This window comes from Salvelinus alpinus, chromosome 33 (genome assembly GCF_045679555.1).
Source record: "Salvelinus alpinus chromosome 33, SLU_Salpinus.1, whole genome shotgun sequence".
NCBI lineage: Eukaryota > Metazoa > Chordata > Actinopteri > Salmoniformes > Salmonidae > Salvelinus > Salvelinus alpinus.
Genome location: NC_092118.1, coordinates 22,880,711 through 22,900,946, shown reverse-complemented (window position 1 = coordinate 22,900,946; position 20,236 = coordinate 22,880,711). Strand labels below are relative to the sequence as shown.

The 20,236-nt window shown below is 45.3% G+C and overlaps 1 protein-coding gene across 1 annotated transcript in view; it reads right to left on the bottom strand.

Moving 5' to 3' along the window:
* The window catches only part of LOC139562802 (synaptotagmin-7-like), a 100,047-nt gene that overhangs the window by 49,562 nt on the left and 30,249 nt on the right, over nt 1–20,236 (bottom strand). Inside the window, exon 2 of the mRNA XM_071380860.1 lies at nt 1,110–1,213. Within this exon, the coding sequence (XP_071236961.1) occupies nt 1,110–1,213 (104 nt within the window). The remainder of the gene's footprint in view (nt 1–1,109; nt 1,214–20,236) is intronic.

Genomic DNA, 20,236 nt, shown 5'->3' with positions numbered 1-20,236 from the left:
CTAACCCTACCAGGCAGCTAACCTTACCAGGCAGCTAACCCTACCAGGCAGCTAACCTTACCAGGCAGCTAACCCTACCAGGCAGCTAACCTTACCAAGCAGCTAACCTCACCAGACAGCTAACCTCACCAGGCAGCTAACCTCACCAGGCAGCTAACCTCACCAGGCAGCTAATCCTACCAGGCAGCTAACCTTACCAGGCAGCTAACCCTACCAGTCAGCTAACCTTACCAGGCAGCTAACCCTACCAGGCAGCTAACCTTACCAGGCAGCTAACCCTACCAGGCAGCTAACCCTACCAGGCAGCTAACCTTACCAGGCAGCTAACCCTACCAGGCAGCTAACCCTACCAGGCAGCTAACCCTACCAGGCAGCTAACCCTACCAGGCAGCTAGCCTTACCAGGCAGCTAACTCTACCAGGCAGCTAACCTTACCAGGCAGCTAACCCTACCAGGCAGCTAACTCTACCAGGCAGCTAACTCTACCAGGCAGCTAACCTTACCAGGCAGCTAACCCTACCAGGCAGCTAACCTTACCAAGCAGCTAACCTCACCAGACAGCTAACCTCACCAGGCAGCTAACCTCACCAGGCAGCTAATCCTACCAGGCAGCTAACCTTACCAGGCAGCTAACCCTACCAGGCAGCTAACCTTACCAGGCAGCTAACCCTAACAGGCAGCTAACCTTACCAGGCAGCTAACCCTACCAGGCAGCTAACCTTACCAGGCAGCTAACCCCATCAGGCAGCTAACCCTACCAGGCAGCTAACCCTACCAGGCAGCTAACCCTACCAGGCAGCTAACCTTACCAGGCAGCTAACCCTACCAGGAAGCTAACTCAGGATAAATCCCTATGAGCTCTGGGGAATATTATGGGTCAGTGCTGGGGTGTGTAATTAGACCTGAACATGTGTATAATGACCTCTCGGCCAGGTCATCATTGCCGATGATAACTGACCAACCTAGTAGATTAAAAGTTGTACAAATAAATAAGAGTCATGGAAGAGTGGATGGAAGCTTGCGTACTGTGTTGTTCTGGGAAGGACAATGTGTCCTAAAACCAAATAATAGGATATAATGTCATAGGTCAATGTTAGTGGTCCACTCACCAGTTTGCGTTGACACCAGGTGCAGACTCCACACAGAGCTACGAGCCACACGGCACACACCGTCAGCCCCAGAGATACCAGGAACACACTGATAGATAGAGACCCTGCAGAGAGACAGGGGGGAGAGAGAGGCAGAGAGATAGCAAGGGAGAGGAAGAGAGATAGAGTTCACTGTTAAATGCATGTCAATCATGAGAGGGGAAGGAGAAGGAGAGAAAGGGCAAGACCTAGAGCAAATGTTGTTGTAAGAATATCTCTACATATCCCTTTGGCAATATGTTGGTCAAATCTAATAAACACATGCAGGAAAAATAGACAAATGAGGCATAGGAGAGGTAAGTGTGGGAGGAGAGGGAAGTGTGAGCCTGTAATGTGCTTTTTTAATATGCTCTCTCCCACTCAATCATCACTAACCTGCAGACAGAGCAATCTATTAACAGAAAAAGGGAAAGAGACAGGAAAAGAGTGCAAGTGTACAGGCATAAAGTATCATGTCTACTTTCCCCATCTGTGTCAGTATCTACAGCTGGTGAATGAATACAGAGTCTGTGAAACAAAGGAAAAGAAAAACAATGGTCATTAAGAGGGTTCAATTACAAGTCTTGTAATCTGCAGCTTCCTTCCTCTTTGGTGTCTCATTGTACATGATCAGTACTGCAGCTCTTCCTCTTGTCTTACAAGAAGTCAAGACCAAACTTGAGAGATAAAAGCTCTTTCACTCACACATTTCTGATAAAAAAATAACTACATCACTGCCTCTTGAATGCTATTCATCTAGCCCACCTCCTCTGCCAAGACAATTCAAAAGGCAAAGACGTGTTGGCAAACAACATTGTGCATAAACAATGGACTTCAATTCCACCTCATCCTCCCATTCTTTCTGTTACATTCTCCCTTTCTCTGTCCCTCTGCCTACACAATTCCTCTGCTTTCTCATCCCTTCCTCTCTCCACCCCCTTCTCCATCCCTCGCTCCATCCCCTTCTCCATCCCTCTCTATAAAACTCCAGGTCTTGTAAGTTGTTCAGGGCAGAGAACAGAAGGAGTAGCTTGGTAAAAACATCCACATATCACTCTTCCCTCACACTTTCTTTAATTTCCTGTCATCCTTCCTTTATTTCCATGTGAGGCCTCCTACCTTTCTCCATTCTTTCTTGCTCTCATTTTGATCAGTATGCTGTTCAATTTATTTTCCTACTATCTATTGTGAGAAAATTACAGTGAGTAGCCTTTGTAGAACACATCCATCAATGGAAGCAATCAGTTGACATTATGTTTTCAACAGAACCTGATCAATGACAATGATACTGTAACGATCCATTACTGGTCATCTCACTCAGACAGCAATTCAACATGTCATAATGCTGCTGATAAGTGGCCATAATGGCAGGTGTTTCATGGAGCTCTTTCATCTTTTCAGTATTTTTTTAAAGGGATAAAATGGGTGACCCTGAGGCCTACCATATACAGTATGCTGCTGTAATGTTAAAAACAAAAGTAGATCTGTGTATAGATGGCATTTTTAATTGCAGAGTATTTTTTTCTTCTTCTCTTACCTTCATCATTGCTGTGGATTAGACTACAGTGTATACGTTTCAGTGAAATGGTCAAAAACTGTTCCTAGCCTATTTAGTCCACTGTTGAGCTACATAATGGCTGAAGATCATTGTGTGGTTTAAGGTAGGCTAACTTATGAACAAAGACCAATGTTGCTAGTTGGTGTGGCTGAATAATAAAAACAATCTATTATCGCCGAACAGCCAATGAAGGTTAAACAAACAGCGGTGATTCAGCAAAATGGACAGCGACAGAATCGGAATTCACCCGAACAGTGTGGGCAGCGACAGAATCCGGACAGTGTGGGCAGCGACAGAATCCGGACAGTGTGGGCAGCGACAGAATCCGGACAGTGTGGACAGTGACATAATCCGGACAGTGTGGGCAGCGACAGAATCCGGACAGTGTGGACAGCGAAAGAATCTGAATTCACCCGGACAGTGTGGACAGTGACAGAATCCGGACAGTGTGGACAGCGAAAGAATCTGAATTCACCCGGACAGTGTGGACAGTGACAGAATCCGGACAGTGTGGACAGTGACAGAATCTGGACAGTGTGGACAGCGACAGAATCTGAATTCACCCGGACAGTGTGGACAGTGTGGACAGTGACAGAATCCGGACAGTGTGGACAGTGTGTGGACAGTGACAGAATCCGGACAGTGTGGACAGTGACAGAATCCGGACAGTGTGGACAGTGACAGAATCCGGACAGTGTGGACAGTGACATAATCCGGACAGTGTGGACAGTGACAGAATCCGGACAGTGTGGACAGTGACAGAATCCGAACAGTGTGGACAGTGACAGAATCCGAACAGTGTGGACAGTGACAGAATCCGGACAGTGTGGACAGTGACAGAATCCGGACAGTGTGGACAGTGACAGAATCCGGACAGTGTGGACAGTGACAGAATCCGGACAGTGTGGACAGTGACAGAATCCGGACAGTGTGGACAGTGACAGAATCCGGACAGTGTGGACAGTGACAGAATCCGGACAGTGTGGACAGTGACAGAATCCGGACAGTGTGGACAGTGACAGAATCTGAATTCACCCGAACAGTGTGGACTGCGACTGTTCTTCACAGTTGTAGTGAAGCTACCCATTCCATTACGACAATCCCTGAAGATAAATGGGAAATAGCCTATAGGCTTATACCAGGAAGAAATAGAGACACAGCATTCTCTCGCATAACCAATAATAACCAAAAACTAGAAATATAACACACTAACATGATTTAACAATAAGTAGTTAATGGCCTGGCATAGGGGAGCTGTTAAGTACAGCATACATAATAACCAGGAGGAGAAATAAGCCGAGGTAGCTAGCTTCCTGACTGTAAGGTTGCTACACAGAGCAATTACTACTGTGAGCTGGCCCACCCTAATATTGAAACTCATCTTGATCTCCCAGAGGCACATCCATTAGATGCTTCTGATAGGGCTGAGAATTGCATCCTGGTCATTAGCTCGGTGAGTTCCTGTAATGATTAAACAGCAGCTTTCATATGTCTACCAGCCCAGCCGTGCTGCTGTAAAAGAGCCTGGGATAGAGATACAGTGCCTTGCAAAAGTATTCACCACCCTTCGCGTTTTTACTATTTTGTTGCATTACAACATGTCATTTAAATTGATTTTTATTTGGATTTCATGTTATGGACAAAAAACAGAAAATAGTCCAAATAGGTGAAGTAAAATAAAAATATATAAAAAACGGAAAAGTGGTGCGTGCATATGTATTCACCCCCTTTGCTATGAAGCCCCTAAATAAGATCTGGTGCAACCAATTACCTTCAGAAGTCACATAATTAGTAAAATAAAGTCCACCTGTGTGTAATTGAAGTGATCTGTGATCTCAGTATATATACACCTGTTCTGAAAGGCCCCAGAGTCTGCAACACCACTAAGCAAGGGACAGCACTAAGCAAGCGGCACCATGAAGACCAAGGAGCTCTCCAAACAGGTCAGGGACAAAGTTGTGGAGAAGTACAGATCAGGGTTGGGTTATAAAAATATATCAGAAACTTTGAACATCCCACAGAGCACCATTAAATCTATCACAAAAAAATGGAAAGAAAATGGCACCACAACAAACCTGCCAAGAGAGGGCCGCCCACCAAAACTCACGGACCAGGCAAGGAGGGCATTAATCAGAGAGGCAAGAAAGAGACCAAAGATAACCCTGAAGGAGCTGCAAAGCTCCACAACGGAGATTGGAGTATCTGTCCATAGGACCACTTTAAGCCGTACACTCCACAGAGCTGGGCTTTACGGAAGAGTGGCCAGAAAAAAGCCTTTGCTTAAAGAAAAAAAATAAGCAAACACATTTGGTGTTCGCCAAAAGACATGTGGGAGACTCCCCAAACTTATGGAAGAAGGTACTCTGGTCAGATGAGACTAAAATGTTGTTTTTTGGCCATCAAGAAAAACGCTATTTCTGGCGCAAACCCAACACCTCTCATTACCCCGAGAACACCATCCCCACAGTGAAGCATGGTGGTGGCAGCATCATGCTGTGGGGATGTTTTTCATCGGCAGAGACTGGGAAACAGGTCAGAATTTAAGGAATGATGGATGGCGCTAAATACAGGGAAATTCTTGAGGGAAACCTGTTTCAGTCTTCCAGAGATTTGAGACTGGGATGGAGGTTCACCTTTATAGCAGGACAATGACCCTAAGCATACTGCTAAAGCAACACTTGAGTGGTTTAAGGGGAAACATTTAAATGTCTTGGAATGGCCTAGTCAAAGCCCAGATCTCAATCCAATTGAGAATCTGTGGTATGACTTAAATATTCCTGTACACCAGCAGAACCCATACAATTTGAAGGAGCTGGAGCAGTTTTGCCTTGAAGAATGGGCAAAAATCCCAGTGGCTAGATGTGCCAAGCTTATAGAGAAATACCTCAAAAGACTTGCAGCTGTAATTGCTGCAAAAGGTGCCTCTACAAAGTATTGACTTTGGGGGGTGAATAGTTATGCACACTCAAGTTTTCCGTTTTTTTGTCTTATTTCTTGTTTGTTTCACAGTAAAAAATAAGCATCCTAAAAGTGGTAGGCATGTTGTGTAAATCAAATGATATAAACCCCTAAAAAGGAAAAATGCCAAGGGGGTGAATACTTTCGCAAGCCACTGTAGATGGATCCAGCTGTGCTGCATTTAGTGGAGGAAAAAGGGTGGAAAATAGCAGCGAGCCTAACAGAAGGTGGTGGTAGTGTAAACAAGGGGTTGAATCAGACTGTTGTATTACAGCTGTGGTGTGTATGGTCGTTGGGCAGGGATGGGTGCGGCAGGTAGGGATGCTTTCAAAAGGATTGGGACAGCTTCCCTAATATTTCTACGGTCCAAACAATTCACATGGGCACTATGAATCACTAAAAACAAATGAGTTCTGCCCCAGTAAGGCAATTTGTTATAGAGATCAACACAAAGACAGCTCTGGCAAAAACAATATGGTCACATGGATGGCCCTTCTCACTGACTCTCTCCCCAGGATTGGCCCCATGCAGTGCTGTGCTGGGTGTCACACAGAGAGCCTCCTGTGGCTAATTCCAGCGCCAGACATTCACAGCACTGCAGCTATCACACACAGCAGACACACACGCACACACACACACACACACACACACACACACACACACACACACACACACACACACACACACACACACACACACACACACACACACACACACACACACACACACACACACACACACACACACACACACACACACACACACACACAGCACTAGCTCCTATTGTCTCATTTCATCACTGCCCTGTTGAAAGTTCATTTTTATTGCACACATACTGCATGAGCTTTGGCGTTTCCATAAAACTACAAACAGGAAAATAAAGCGAGTGTTTGCTGTCATACTTTTCAGTCTATTCCTCTCGGTTGTTATATTTCTCTCTTATCTTCAAACTCTGAGCCCCTGTCGGTGCACCACTATTTTCCCTCATCAAGTAATTATATGATTTTCTACTGAAACGATTAAAACTACTCATCAGAAAGAATAGCCTCCATTACAATCCCTCCCACTCTCTCTGGGTTTTAACCCCCCATTAACCCCATATGCAGCCATCCTCTCCACTGGTCTACTACGGATAGATAAAAAGATGACCAAATTACACTGCAATTCGTGTCTGTTTTGTGACGGGTAGTGTACCAAATGCATGCATATTCAACATCTCTACCTGAAAGGCCCAGGTATACCTGCATCTACACCTGGCTGCTCTCATCCTTCTCACTCTGAACTAAAGGTTGCTGCTGTCTGTCTTCCCCTGGCACCTCTCTCGCCACCTCGCCAGACAGATGAAGAGGATCCATCATAATGAGGTCACTGACCCACTTCTAAAGCACACACACAAAATGGCATCATCATTTCATCAGCATAATCACGAAGTCATCTGCTGTAACTACGAGTGAAGGGGGGAAAAACACTTTGGGGCTACTGTAGGTAGCGGTTAGTAGTTAGTCGGCTGTACCTGCGCCAAAACACTGGTATTTTTCATCTTATAGTTGGTTCTCCATCTTTGTTTTAAATAGTGAGCCAACATTTTTTCAGCTCTTTTATTTCCCTGACTGATCAAAAGCAACACTTGTTTTCTCATGCTCTCTTGTCTCTCTGCAGCAGACATATAGTGAGCAATATGTTTGGAACATCAAATCACAATAAAATCACAGTATTGAATAGCAATACAGTTGAAGTCAGAAGTTTACATAGACCTTAGCAAAATACATTTCAACTCTGTTTTTCACAATTGCTGACATTTAATCAGAGTAAAAATTCCCTGTCTTAGGTCAGTTAGGATCAACACTTTATTTTAAGAATGTGAAATGTCAGAATAATAGTAGAGAGAATGATTTATTTCAGCTTTTATTTATTTCGTCACATTCCCAGTGGGTCAGAAGTTTACAAACACTCAATTAGTATTTGGAAGCATTGCCTTTAATTTGTTTAACGTTTTTGGGTAGCCTTCCACAAGCTTTCCACAATAAGTTGGGTGAATTTTGGCCCATTCCTCCTGACAGAGCTGGTGTAACTGAGTCAGGTTTGTAGGCCTCCTTGCTCGCACACGCGGACAAGGACTTTGTGATGGCCACTCCAATACCTTGACTTTGTTGTCCGTAAGCCATTTTGCCACAACTTTGGAAGTATGCTTGGGGTCATTGTCCATTTGGAAGACCCATTTGAGACCAAGCTTCAACTTCCTGACTGATGTCTTGAGATGTTGCTTCAATATATCAACTTAATTTTCTTACTCATGTTGCCATCTATTTTGTGAAGTGCACCAGTCCCTCTTTGCAGCAAAGCACCCCAACAACATGATGCTGCCACCCCCGTGCTTCACGGTTGGGATGGTAATCTTCGGCTTTTCGCACCAAAGTACGTTCATCTCTAGGAGACAGAATGCGTCTCCTACCTGATCGGTATGACGGCTGCGTGGTCCCATGTTGTTTATACTTGTGTATTATCGTTTGTACAGATGAACGTGGTACCTTCAGGCGTTTGGAAATTGCTCCCAAGGATGAACCAGACTTGGTGTGGAGGTGGAGGTCTACAATGTTTTGATAGGAGGGGGGGGGGGGGGGGGGGGTCTTGGCTGATTTCTTTACATTTTCCCATGATGTCAAGCAAAGAGACACTGAGTTTGAAGGTAGGCCTTGAAATACATCCACAGGTACACCTCCAATTGACTCAAATTATGTCAATGAGCCTATCAGAAGCTTCTAAAGCCATGACATAATTTTCTGGAATTTCCCAAGCTGTTTAAAGGCCCAGTCAACTTACTGTATGTAAACTTCTGACTCACTGTAATTGTGATACAGTGAATTATAAGTGAAATAATCTGTCTGTAAACAATTGTTGGAAAAATTACTTGTGTCATTTAGAAAGTAGATGTCCTAACTGACTTGCCAAAACTATAGTTTGTTAACAAGAAATTTGTGGAGTGGTTGAAAAACGAGTTTTAATGACTCCAACATAAGTGTATGTAAACTTTCGACTTCAACTGTACATACAGTATATGCTGTAGAATCGTGAGAATCGCAGTACATATTGTATTGTGTTGTCCCTGGCATTTCACAGGCCTAGTAACTACCAACATATTTTATCCTCCATGTCAATTGTGAGGGCATCGATTGGGATGAAATAAATATTTACAAATGACTCAGTATGATTCACTAGATGACCTGTTTCAGTGCACCGCCGCGAGGACCCGGAGTTATTTACAGCTGCTTTAAGTGAGATTCCTGCACGCTGTCAGAAGAGCCCCCTCCCTTCTTCCCTCTCTACCCCCTCCCCCTTCTTCCCTCTCTCTCTCCTCTCCTTCACCTGCTGTGCTAATCTGCTTGTGTTCTGCTCACTCAGCCCCTGGTGTTTGTGCCCAAGCTGACACAGAATCAGGGCTATTAGTCACAGGGGACCAGCAGAGGAGCATGTCTGTCTGGCCCAAGGGACGGGGGTGGGGGATTGGGGAAGGCAGAGCAGAGTGGAGCCCCACCTGGGGAGCTGAACCCTTGACCCTGCCACCCGCCACTAGGACCAGCCATCAGCGGTCTTGGCTGTTCTCGTTATACAGGACCAGCACCTGAGAGCCATTCCTGTAACAGTATATTGCCACTAGATCTCATGCTAGGCGGGTTACAGGGTGAGCCAGCATCACTGTAACTATTCTGCTTTCTACACAGTCACCCCACTCCAATGCGTTCATCTGGGCTACAATACCCGGACCCCTTCATCTGCCGGTACGGGGCACGGAACCCCGCCGATCCTTCATGACTGGACTACCAACGTAATCTGCTCGAGGGGGTACTCAACTGGCTCCTACGTCGCGATGTCCCCTGAATGCCCATCTGCTAGCCTGCTAGCTGTCTAGAGCATATCGGACTGTTAGCTAATAGGCCCATCGGCCAATTTCTCGGGTCACTGTACCTATTATGCCAATTGGCCTGGGCCTCTTTTACTCAACGAAGCCCTGCTTATCCATCAAGAAATGAACTACCGACGTAATCTGCCTGAGGGTTTTTTCCAACAGGCCCCTCCGCCACGACGTCCCCTGAATGCCCATCTGCTAGCCTGCTAGCTGTGGCCCGCTAGCTGTCTAGAGCATTTTGGACTGTTAGCTGAATAGATCCATCGGCCAATTTCTTGGGCCACTATACCTATTTTGCCAATTGGACTTGGACCCCTCTGCTACTCGGAACCCTACTAATCCATCACAACTGGTCTATTGATGTCACCGCACAACAGAGGAGTAATAATCACAGTAGTTGTCGTGGGTGCAGCAAGTCAGCAGCTCAGGAGTAAATGTCAGTTGACTTTTCAAAGCCGATCATTAAGAGTATCTCTACCACTCCTGCTGTCTCTAGAGAGTTGAGAGCAGCAGGTCTGGGACAGGTAGCACGTCCGGTGAACAGGTCAGGGTTCCATAGCCGCAGGCAGAACAGTTGAAACTGGAGCAGCAGCATGGCCAGGTGGACTGGGGACAGCAAGGAGTCATCATGCCAGGTAGTCCTGAGGCATGGCCCTAGGGCTCAGGTCCTCCGAGAGAGAGAAAGAAAGAGAGAAAGAGAGAATTAGGGAGAGCATACTTAAATTCACACAGGACACCGGATAAGACAGGAGAAGTACTCCAGATATAACAAACTGACCCTAGCCCCCCGACACATAAACTACTGCAGCATAAATACTGGAGGCTGAGACAGGAGGGGTCCTGAGACAGGAGACTTCTCCTGTCTTATCCGGTGTCCTGTGTGAATTTAAGTATGCTCTCTCTAATTCTCTCTAATTCTCTCTTTCTCTATAACATTTTCCGACAAGATAGAACTGCCAAAGGGGGCGGTGTTGCAATCTACTGCAGAGATAGCCTGCAGAGTTCTGTCTTACTATCCAGGTCTGTACCCAAACAATTCAAGCTTCTACATTTAAAAATCCACCTTTCCAGAAACAAGTCTCTCACCGTTGCCACTTGCTATTGACCACCCTCTGCCCCCAGCTGTGCCCTGGACACCATATGTGAATTGATTACCCCCCATCTATCTTCAGAGCTCATGCTGCTAGGTGACCTAAACTGGGACATGCTTAACACCCCGGCCATCCTACAATCTAAGCTTGATTCCCTCAATCTCACACAAATTATCAATGAACCCACCAGGTACAACCCCAAATACGTAAACACAGGCATCTTAATAGATATCATCCTAACCAACTTGCCCTCCAAATACAACTCGGCTGTTTTCAACCAAGATCTCAGCGACCACTGCCTCATTGCCTGCATCCGTAATGGGTCTGCGGTCAAACGACCACCCCTCATCACTGTCAAACGCTCCTTGAAACACTTCAGCGAGCAGGCCTTTCCAACCGACCTGGCCCGGGTATCCTGGAAGGATATTGACCTCATCCCGTCAGTAGAGGATGCCTTGTTATTCTTTAAAAGTGCCTTCCTCACTATCTTAAATAAGCATGCCCCATTCAAAAAATGTAGAACCAGGAACAGATATAGTCCTTGGTTCTCTCCAGACCTGACTGCCCTTGACCAGCACAAAAACATGTGGCGTTCTACATTAGCATCGAATAGCCCCCGTGATATGCAACTTTTCAGGGAAGTTAGGAACCAATATACACAGGCAGTTAGGAAAGCTAAGGCTAGCTTTTTCAAACAGAAATGTGCATCCTGTAGCACAAACTCAAAAAAGTTCTGGGACACTGTAAAATCCATGGAGAATAAGAGCACCTCCTCCCAGCTGCCCACTGCACTGAGGCTAGGAAACAATGTCACCACCGATAAATCCACTATAATTGAGAATTTCAATAAGCATTTTTTATGGCTGGCCATGCTTTCCACCAGGCTACCGCCTACCCCGGTCAACAGCCCTGCACCCCCCACAGCAACTCGCTCAAGCCTTCCCCATTTCTCCTTCACCCAAATCCAGATAGCTGATTTTCTGAAAGAGCTGAAAAATCTGGACCCCTACAAATTAGCCGGGCTAGACAATCTGGAACCTCTCTTTCTAAAGTTATCTGCCGAAATTGGTGCAACCCCTATTACTAGCCTGTTCAACCTCTCTTTCGTATCGTCTGAGATTTCCATAGATTGGAAGGTCCGAGAGAGAGAAAGAAAGGGAGAAAGAGAGAATTAGAGAGAGCATACTTAAATTCACACAGGACACCGGATAAGACAGGAGAAGTACTCCAGATATAACAAACTGACCCTAGCCCCCCCCTCTTCAAAGGGGGAGACACTCTAGACCCAAACTGCTACAGACCTATATCTATCCTACCCTGCCTTTCTAAGGTCTTCGAAAGCCAACTTAACAAACAGATTACCGACCGTTTCGAATCCCACCGTACCTTCTCCGCTATGCAATCTGGTTTCAGAGCTGGTCATGGGTGCACCTCAGCCATGCTCAAGGTCCTAAACGATATCATAACCGCCATCGATAAGAGACATTACTGTGCAGCCGTATTCATCGACCTGGCCGAGGCTTTCGACTCTGTCAATCACCACATTCTTATCGGCAGACTCAACAGCCTTGGTTTCTCAAATGATTGCCTCGCCTGATTCACCAACTACTTCTCTGATAGAGCTCAGTGTGTCAAATCAGAGGGCCTGTTGTCTGGACCTCTGGCAGTCTCTATGGGGGTGCCACAGGGTTCAATTATTGGGCTGACTCTCTTCTCTATATACATCAATGATGTCGCTCTTGCTGCTGGTGATTCTCTGATCCACCTCTACGCAGACGACACCATTCTGTATACATCTGGCCCTTCTTTGGACACTGTGTTAACTAACCTCCAGACGAGCTTCAATGCCATACAACACTCCTTCCGTGGCCTCCAACTGCTCTTAAATGCAAGTAAAACTAAATGCATGCTCTTCAACCGATCGCTGCCCGCACCTGCCCGCACCCCCAGCATCACTACTCTGGACGGTTCTGACTTAGAATATGTGGACAACTACAAATACCTAGGTGTCTGGTTAGACTGTAAACTCTCCTTCCAGACTCACATTAAGCATCTCCAATCCAAAATTAAATCTAGAATCGGATTCCTATTTCGCAACAAAGCATCCTTCACTCATGCTGCCAAACATACCCTCGTAAATCTGACCATCCTACCGATCCTCGACTTCGGCAATGTCATTTACAATATAGCCTCCAACACTCTACTCAACAAATTGGATGCAGTTTATCACAGTGCCATCCGTTTTGTCACCAAAACCCCATATACTACCCACCACTGCGACCTGTACGCGCTCGTTGGCTGGCCCTCGCTTCATACTCGTTGCCAAACCCACTGGCTCCAGGTCATCTAGGTCTCTGCTAGGTAAAGCCCCGCCTTATCTCAACTCACTGGTCACCCTAGCAGAACCCACCCGTAGCACACGCTCCAGCAGGTAAATCTCACTGGTCACCCCTAAAGCCAATTCTTCCTTTGGCCGACCTTTCCTTCCAGTTCTCTGCTGCCAATGACTGGAACGAACTGCAGAAATCTCTGAAGCTGGAGACTCATATCTCCCTCACTAGCTTTAATCACCAGCTGTCAGAGCAGCTCACAGATCACTGCACCTGTACATAGCCCATCTGTAAATAGCCCATCCATGTCACACCCTGACCTTAGAGATCCTTATTATTCTCTATGTTTGGTTAGGTCAGGGTGTGACTCGGATGGGAAAGTCTATGTTTTCTATTTCTTTGTTTTTGGCCGAGTGTGGTTCCCAATCAGAGGCAGCTGTCTATCGTTGTCTCTGATTGGGGATCATATATGTTGTCATTTTCCTTTTGGGTTTTGTGGGATCTTGTTTTCTGTTTAGTTTCTTAGCCTTACAGAACTGTGCGCTTTCGTTTTTTTGACTTTGTTATTTTGTTTGGTGTCATCAATAAAGTTACGATGTACGCCTACCACGCTGCGCCTTGGTCCACTCTTCATTCTACCACCAACGAGAGCCGCTACAATCCAACTACCTCATCCCCATACTGTATTTATTTATTTATCTTGCTCCTTTGCACCCCAGTATCTCTACTTGCACATTCACTTTCTGCACATCTACCATTCCAGTGTTTAATTGCTATATTGTAATTACTTCGCCACCATGGCCTATTTATTGCCTTACCTCCCTTATCCTACCTCATTTGCACACACTGTATATATACTTTTTCTACTGTATTATTGACTGTATGTTTGTTTATTCCATGTGTAACTCTGTGTTGTTGTATGTGTCGAACAGCTTTGCTTTATCTTGGCCAGGTCACAGTTGTAAATGAGAACTTGTTCTCAACTAGCCTACCTGGTTAAATAAAGGTGAAATAAAACATTTAAAAAATAAAAAATAAATTTACTTAGTAGCCCCCGAGCAGCTGAAAAACGTTCCCTCAACGACCAGGCAACATTGCCTATCATCCGGAGCCCTGGCAGTCCCAACAAACGCTCTTAAACCTCATTTATTTGATTGGCAGGTGTGTTTATCCGGGCAAAACATCCAAGCAGTTCACAGGCAGGACCCATCAAAGGCCATTTCTCATAGCCATGCCTTTACTGAGGAAGATTCAAAGGTTTGTTTTGAGCGACAAGGCCATCTATGGCTGAGTGTGTGCAGTTGAGTCATCATAACTCAGGGACAGATGCAGAGGTGAACAGACTGCAGGTGAGAGAGGGGGAGTGGAAGTCAGAGAAGCCACGGTAAGAGACCGAGGGATTCTGAGAGGAGGAGAGGAGGAGAGAAGGAGCAGCTGCATTAAAACATGAGCTTTCTGTGGGGTTACAGGTGTTAGTGGTCAACTGAGGGAGAGGAGTGGAGGGTCAAAGACAAGAAAGGATCATGTGTTGAATTGCTTTAAAGAGCAACTGCCCCTAAAAAGCAACTTCTTGTTTTAAAAATGGCCTATGTGGCATCGATGTGGTCATAAAGTCTGTCTTGACCAAAACTGAGATTTGTGAGACGATAGGAAAAAAATGGTATGTTACAGAAAGAAAGGTACCTTAACAGTTTTCCTGAGTTTATTTCAATCCTGTCCACATACCTACAGCTGGTAGCACCCAAGTAATCATCAATTTGGAGCACAGTGACCGAATCGTAATGACCATGGTCAATTTGGTTTGACAATTGATATCCCTATGAGGCTAGTTAGGGACCATCAGTAAATCACACAATATACATGGGACAATATTTTTAAATGTCAATAGCTCCAAATATCAAAGACTTAAAAACCTCAAACCAACTATAAATTGAGGAAATTCATGTACAAATATTGAAAGCATTTAATGAGACAACTAAAAGATGTGCAACATGAAACTAATGTTCCATTTACATTGGGTAATTTATTGACGGTTCCTAACTATCCCCAGAGATAGCAAAGTTGGTTTGACATTGGATAGCCTAACAGTTACTTCAAGATACAAGACCTGGTTAGAGTGTTAAGTTATCTAGAAGGGTGAGTGGCTAACTGTGCACTGTTTAGACAGAAAGAATGTACAAACGCTTGCCACATGCGAACACACAAGAGACACCCACATTAACCCCCCAACCCACCCACGCCAAGACAACTCTCGTTTGGCTTCAGTCATGGCCACTGCATTTCTTAATGACCAAGCCAAAAAACGATGCCAAATCAGGAAGTTCAGCCCCCTTTTAAGAGCAAAGAAAATAACACCTAAGTAAGGAGGAATAAAATATTTAGGGGTGGTGAGGAGAGAAAGAGAGAGAGGGGTAGAGGTTGGGTTGAGAAGGGGGAGAGGGGAGGATGAAAGAAATGTAGTATTTTCAGCCCAGTTGGCAGTTTGCCTGCAGCGCTAACACATTCTGAATGTAAAGTTGAGTTTTCCCCCCAGAAAAACAAAAACATTTCTGAAAGTCCATTGCTAAAGATCTCAGAGGTGCTGCTGTCTAAAAGAGAAGAGAGAGCCAAGAAAAAGCTGGATTGCAAGTTGCGGAGGAAAAACAAACGCACACCTGTTTAGGCGAGGTGCTGGCTAGAAGAGTAGAACACTTGAAAAATAAAAGGAGAGCCTCACTCTAGGAGCACAGATGCAATAATTTAATAACCAATGTTTTGACAGACAAGCTGTCTTTATCAGGGTATAATGACACACGGATTGCAAGTTGCAACAAAGAGATATGCGCATAAAAATCCACACAGAACATCCACAACACCTCCAGGAGAGTATCCTATTACCAACAGAATGTACAGCTGAGTGAGCTATACAGAGCTACACTACATGACTAAAATTATATGGACACCTGCTCTTCGAACATCTCATTCCAAAGTCATGGGCATTAATATGGAGTAGGTTCCCCCTTTGCTGCTATAACAGCATCCACTCTTTTGGGATGGCTTGTTGGAACATTGTTGCAGGGACTTGCTTCCAATCAGCCACAAGAGTATTATTGAAGTCGGGCACTGATGTTGGGTGATTGGTCCTGGCTTGGAGTCGGAGTTCCAATTCATCCCAAAGGTGTTCGATGGTCTTGAGGTCAGGGCTCTGTGCAGGCCAGTCATGTTCTTCCACACCAATCTCGACAAACCATTTCTGTATGGACATCGCTTTGTGCATGGGGGCATTATCATGCTGAAACAGGAAAGGGCCTTCCCCAAACTGTTGCCACAAAGTTGGAAGCACAGAATCGTCTAGAATGTCATTGTATGCTGTAGCGTTAAGATTTCCCTTCCCTGGAACTAAGGGGCCTAGCCCGAACCATTAAAAACAGCCCCAGACCATTATTCCTCCTCCACCAAACTTTACAATTGTTACTATACATTGGGGCAGGTAGGGTTCTCCTGGCATCCGCCAAATCCAGATTCGTCTGTTGGATTGCCAGATGATGAAGCGTGATCACGCCAGTGAATGCGTTTCCACTGCTCCAGAGTCCAATGGCGGCAAGCTTTACACCACTACAGCCGACGCTTGACATTGCGTATGGTGATCTTAGGCTTGTGTACGGTTGGTTGCACGGCCATGGGAACCCATTTCATGAAGCTCCCGATGAACGAACTGTTCCGGTTGACGTTGCTTCCAGAGGCAGTTTGGAACTCAGTAGTGAGTGGTACAACCGAGGACAGACGATTTTCACGTGCTACGTGCTTCAGCATTCGGTGCTCCCACTCTGTGAGCTTGTGTGGCCTACCACTTCATAGCTGAGCCGTTGTTGCTCCTAGATGTTTCCACTTAACAGCACTTACAGTTGACCAGAGGGCAGCTCTAGCATGGTAGAAATTTGACGAACTGACTTGTTGGAAAGGTGGCATCCTTTGACGTTGCCATGTTGAAAGCCACTGAGTTCTTCAGTCAGGCCATTCTACAGCCAATGTCTGTCTATGGAGATTGCATGACTGTGTGCTCAATTTTACACACCTGTCAGCAATGGGTGTGGCTGAAATAGCCAAATCCACTAATTTGAAGGGGTGACCACATACACTATATATACAAAAGTTCCTTCTATACATATATTCACTTAGATCTTGCTCACTATATCTACACAATCAGTAACCATCATGGTAACCGTGGTCTCCTCATAGTCAGTGCCAAAATAAACCAAAGAAATCTTATTTCAATGTTCTGCACGTGACACCCTTACCCGATATCATCATCCTCCCATCAGCTCTTCCCTTCCCTTTCCTTCTGCTGTCTAATCTAGCGGTGGTCTCTCTCTCTAACACAGATGGGGAGAGTAGGGATGGTGAGGCGGAGTTGGAGCGGGAGCGGGAGATGGGGATGAACCTTGATCCCTTAACAAGCTACTGACAACCCTGCTTACACCGGAACAAAACACAGACCTATACATTCACAGACCCATTACATGACACATACATGCTCTGTAAATCCCAACTTCACCCAGACCCATTATTGAGGAGCATGCTCACACATACATTACGCACACCCTCTGAACCACATCACATCATTTCACATCAGTCCAGTGTGTGAGGGGAGAGGGGAGGAGAAGAGAGGATTGGGAGGGGAAGAGAGGAGAGGAGACGAGAGAGAGGGATTATGGGAATAGAGTCCTGCTACTGCTCAATAGCAGGGTCCCCAGAGGGGGCAGAGGTGTCTGGGTGCATTAGGCAGGACTCTGTGACAGGGCTGTGCTTGGGCGAAGGGTGCCAGCCAGTCTCATGGTGAATCAGTCACACTCGCACACACAGGTCACGTAATCCGTGCACCTGACGGGGTTTACTACGGGGTTTGAGTCTTTCCAGCACCGCAGCACTGTCCAACTATACATAGACACAGGACTCATTTTCTCTTGCAATGACTGTTACGGAGAAACAGACACATGGGGCCCTATAAAATCTATTTTATCTTCCGCCTGATTTCGTTTAGTTTTTTCCCCACATTCCGTTTCTCTGTTTTGTTTTTCCAGGTTTCCGTTTCCCTGATTTTTTTCAGGTTTTCGAACTCAAAATCACACTTTTTTTATATATAGATTTTGGGGTTGTAGTTAATTCCAGTGCACACCTAGGAATTTTGTAGCACACAGAGTTTGCTAAACAAATTGATGCAAATAATCATTATATCATTCTGCTAGGTAAGCATAGGATACTTTGTAGTTAACATTTAATTCAGAAGGTTTTTGGGAAAGCTTTCTATCTACCAGAAGATTTTTCATTAGCATCATCACTAACGGCGACACAAAGTGGTAGCGGGCACGCACTACACATACACAGACAAGGGAAATTCTCATTGTCTCTTCAGACGGTGGCAGGAAATACAAATCACTGATGCATTCTGTTAATGTCTTATGATAAACTTGACTAATTACATAATTTCCAATACATTTAGTTGATTCCCTACTAAGTTGAAAACATTTTATAATATTGTTGGATTCTGTGATTCTGTCCGTGTTCTCTGCATCGTAGATTTTATAGGGCCCTACACAGGTCTCTCTCTCAGTTTTTCAGTCCCTCAGCCAGACACACACAGACGCTTTGGCCTTTGGAGCCATGTGGAAAGGCCAGTCTTTTGTGGTCAGATGCATACACCTGGGTCTGATAACCTCAGTGCAAAGATAATTAGCCAGTGGCGGTGCCTCCGTCTGGCTCTGTCACTTTAAGGTCCCTGTGTGGAGTGCTTTATGACTTCATTACTGGCAGTTAGACCCGAGAACAGTGTTAACCCTGCCCCACAACACAGTGATGGACTGGAGTGCTGAGTGCTTTTGACAGGGGAGTCCATTAAACATAACCCCAAATGGACACACCTCCTCTGGCCCCTGCTTTTGCGTCCACAGCCTGTCTGGCCGTTGGGCTGGGGGCCTGTATGTGGAGCGATATGTCACTGGCGCTCTCTTTGACTCTCTCTCTGTTTTCAGGAGTCTGTCTATTTAGGTGTCTGCTGTCGGGTGTCTGCTCGATGTCTGTCCTTTCACATCTGGTCAGTTCGTCTGTCTGGTCGACTATCTCTCCAACCATCTGTTTGCCTGCCCATCTCATAACCCTTCTGCCAACATCTTGCATATCCATCTCTCTCCCTCTTATCAGCTTGGCAATAGGTTAGTCTCTGTGTCTCTGTGGAGAGAGACAGATGTGAACAAGGGAGATGGAGGGGAGAGAAGAAGGGGGCGAACCGAGACAGAGAGAGAAATGCGGAAAGAGAGAACAGAAACAGCCTGGGGATCATCAGATCATCACTCTGTGTGTCTGTGTGGCAGAGGGAGAGAGAGAGTGGGGTCACAGACAGGGAACGGATGCCATACTGAACAAGCGTTACCACTCATTAACATGCATTAGCACTTTTAAAGGGTCCTTTATTAGAGGCAACACTGCTGGAAAGAGCTCGGCCTCCCAAGGTCATGTTCAGAGACAGCGAGGAGGAGATGTGAACCTTTTGTTAACGTGGGTATTCTGAACTTCACTGCACCAATCTACAGACCTCAAGACCCCAACCATGCTCGGAAGTCTCATGTCTGGGACAAAAATAGTGCAAGATGAATTTAGGCATTAGAATATTTTTTACTGTTTCAGTACTCGCATGAAAAGAATGTGTGCATTTATCATAACCACTACAGATAACAAATCATAACAGCTAAATTGCCCCATATATATACAGTTGAAGTTGGAAGTTTACATACACTTATGTTGGAGTCATTAAAACTCGTTTTTCAACCACTCCACAAATGTCTTGTTAACAAACTATAGTTTTGGCAAGTCGGTTAGGACATCTACTTTGTGGATGACACAAGTAATTTTTCCAACAATTGTTTACAGACAGATTATTTCACATATAATTCATCGTATCACAATTCCAGTGTGGTCAGACGTTTACATACACTAAGTTGACTGTGCCTTTAAACAGCTTGGAAAATTTCAGAAAATTATGTCATGGCTTTAGAAGCTTCTGATAGGCTAATTGACATAATTTGAGTCAATTGGAGGTGTACCTGTGGATGTATTTCAAGGCCTACTTTCGAACCCAGTGCCTCTTTGCTTGACATCATGGGAAAATCAAAAGAAATCAGCCAAGACCTGAGGAAAAAAATTGTAGACATCTACAAGTCTGGTTCATCCTTGGGAGCAACTTCCAAACGCCTGAAGGTACCACGTTCATCTGTACAAACAATAGTACGCAAGTA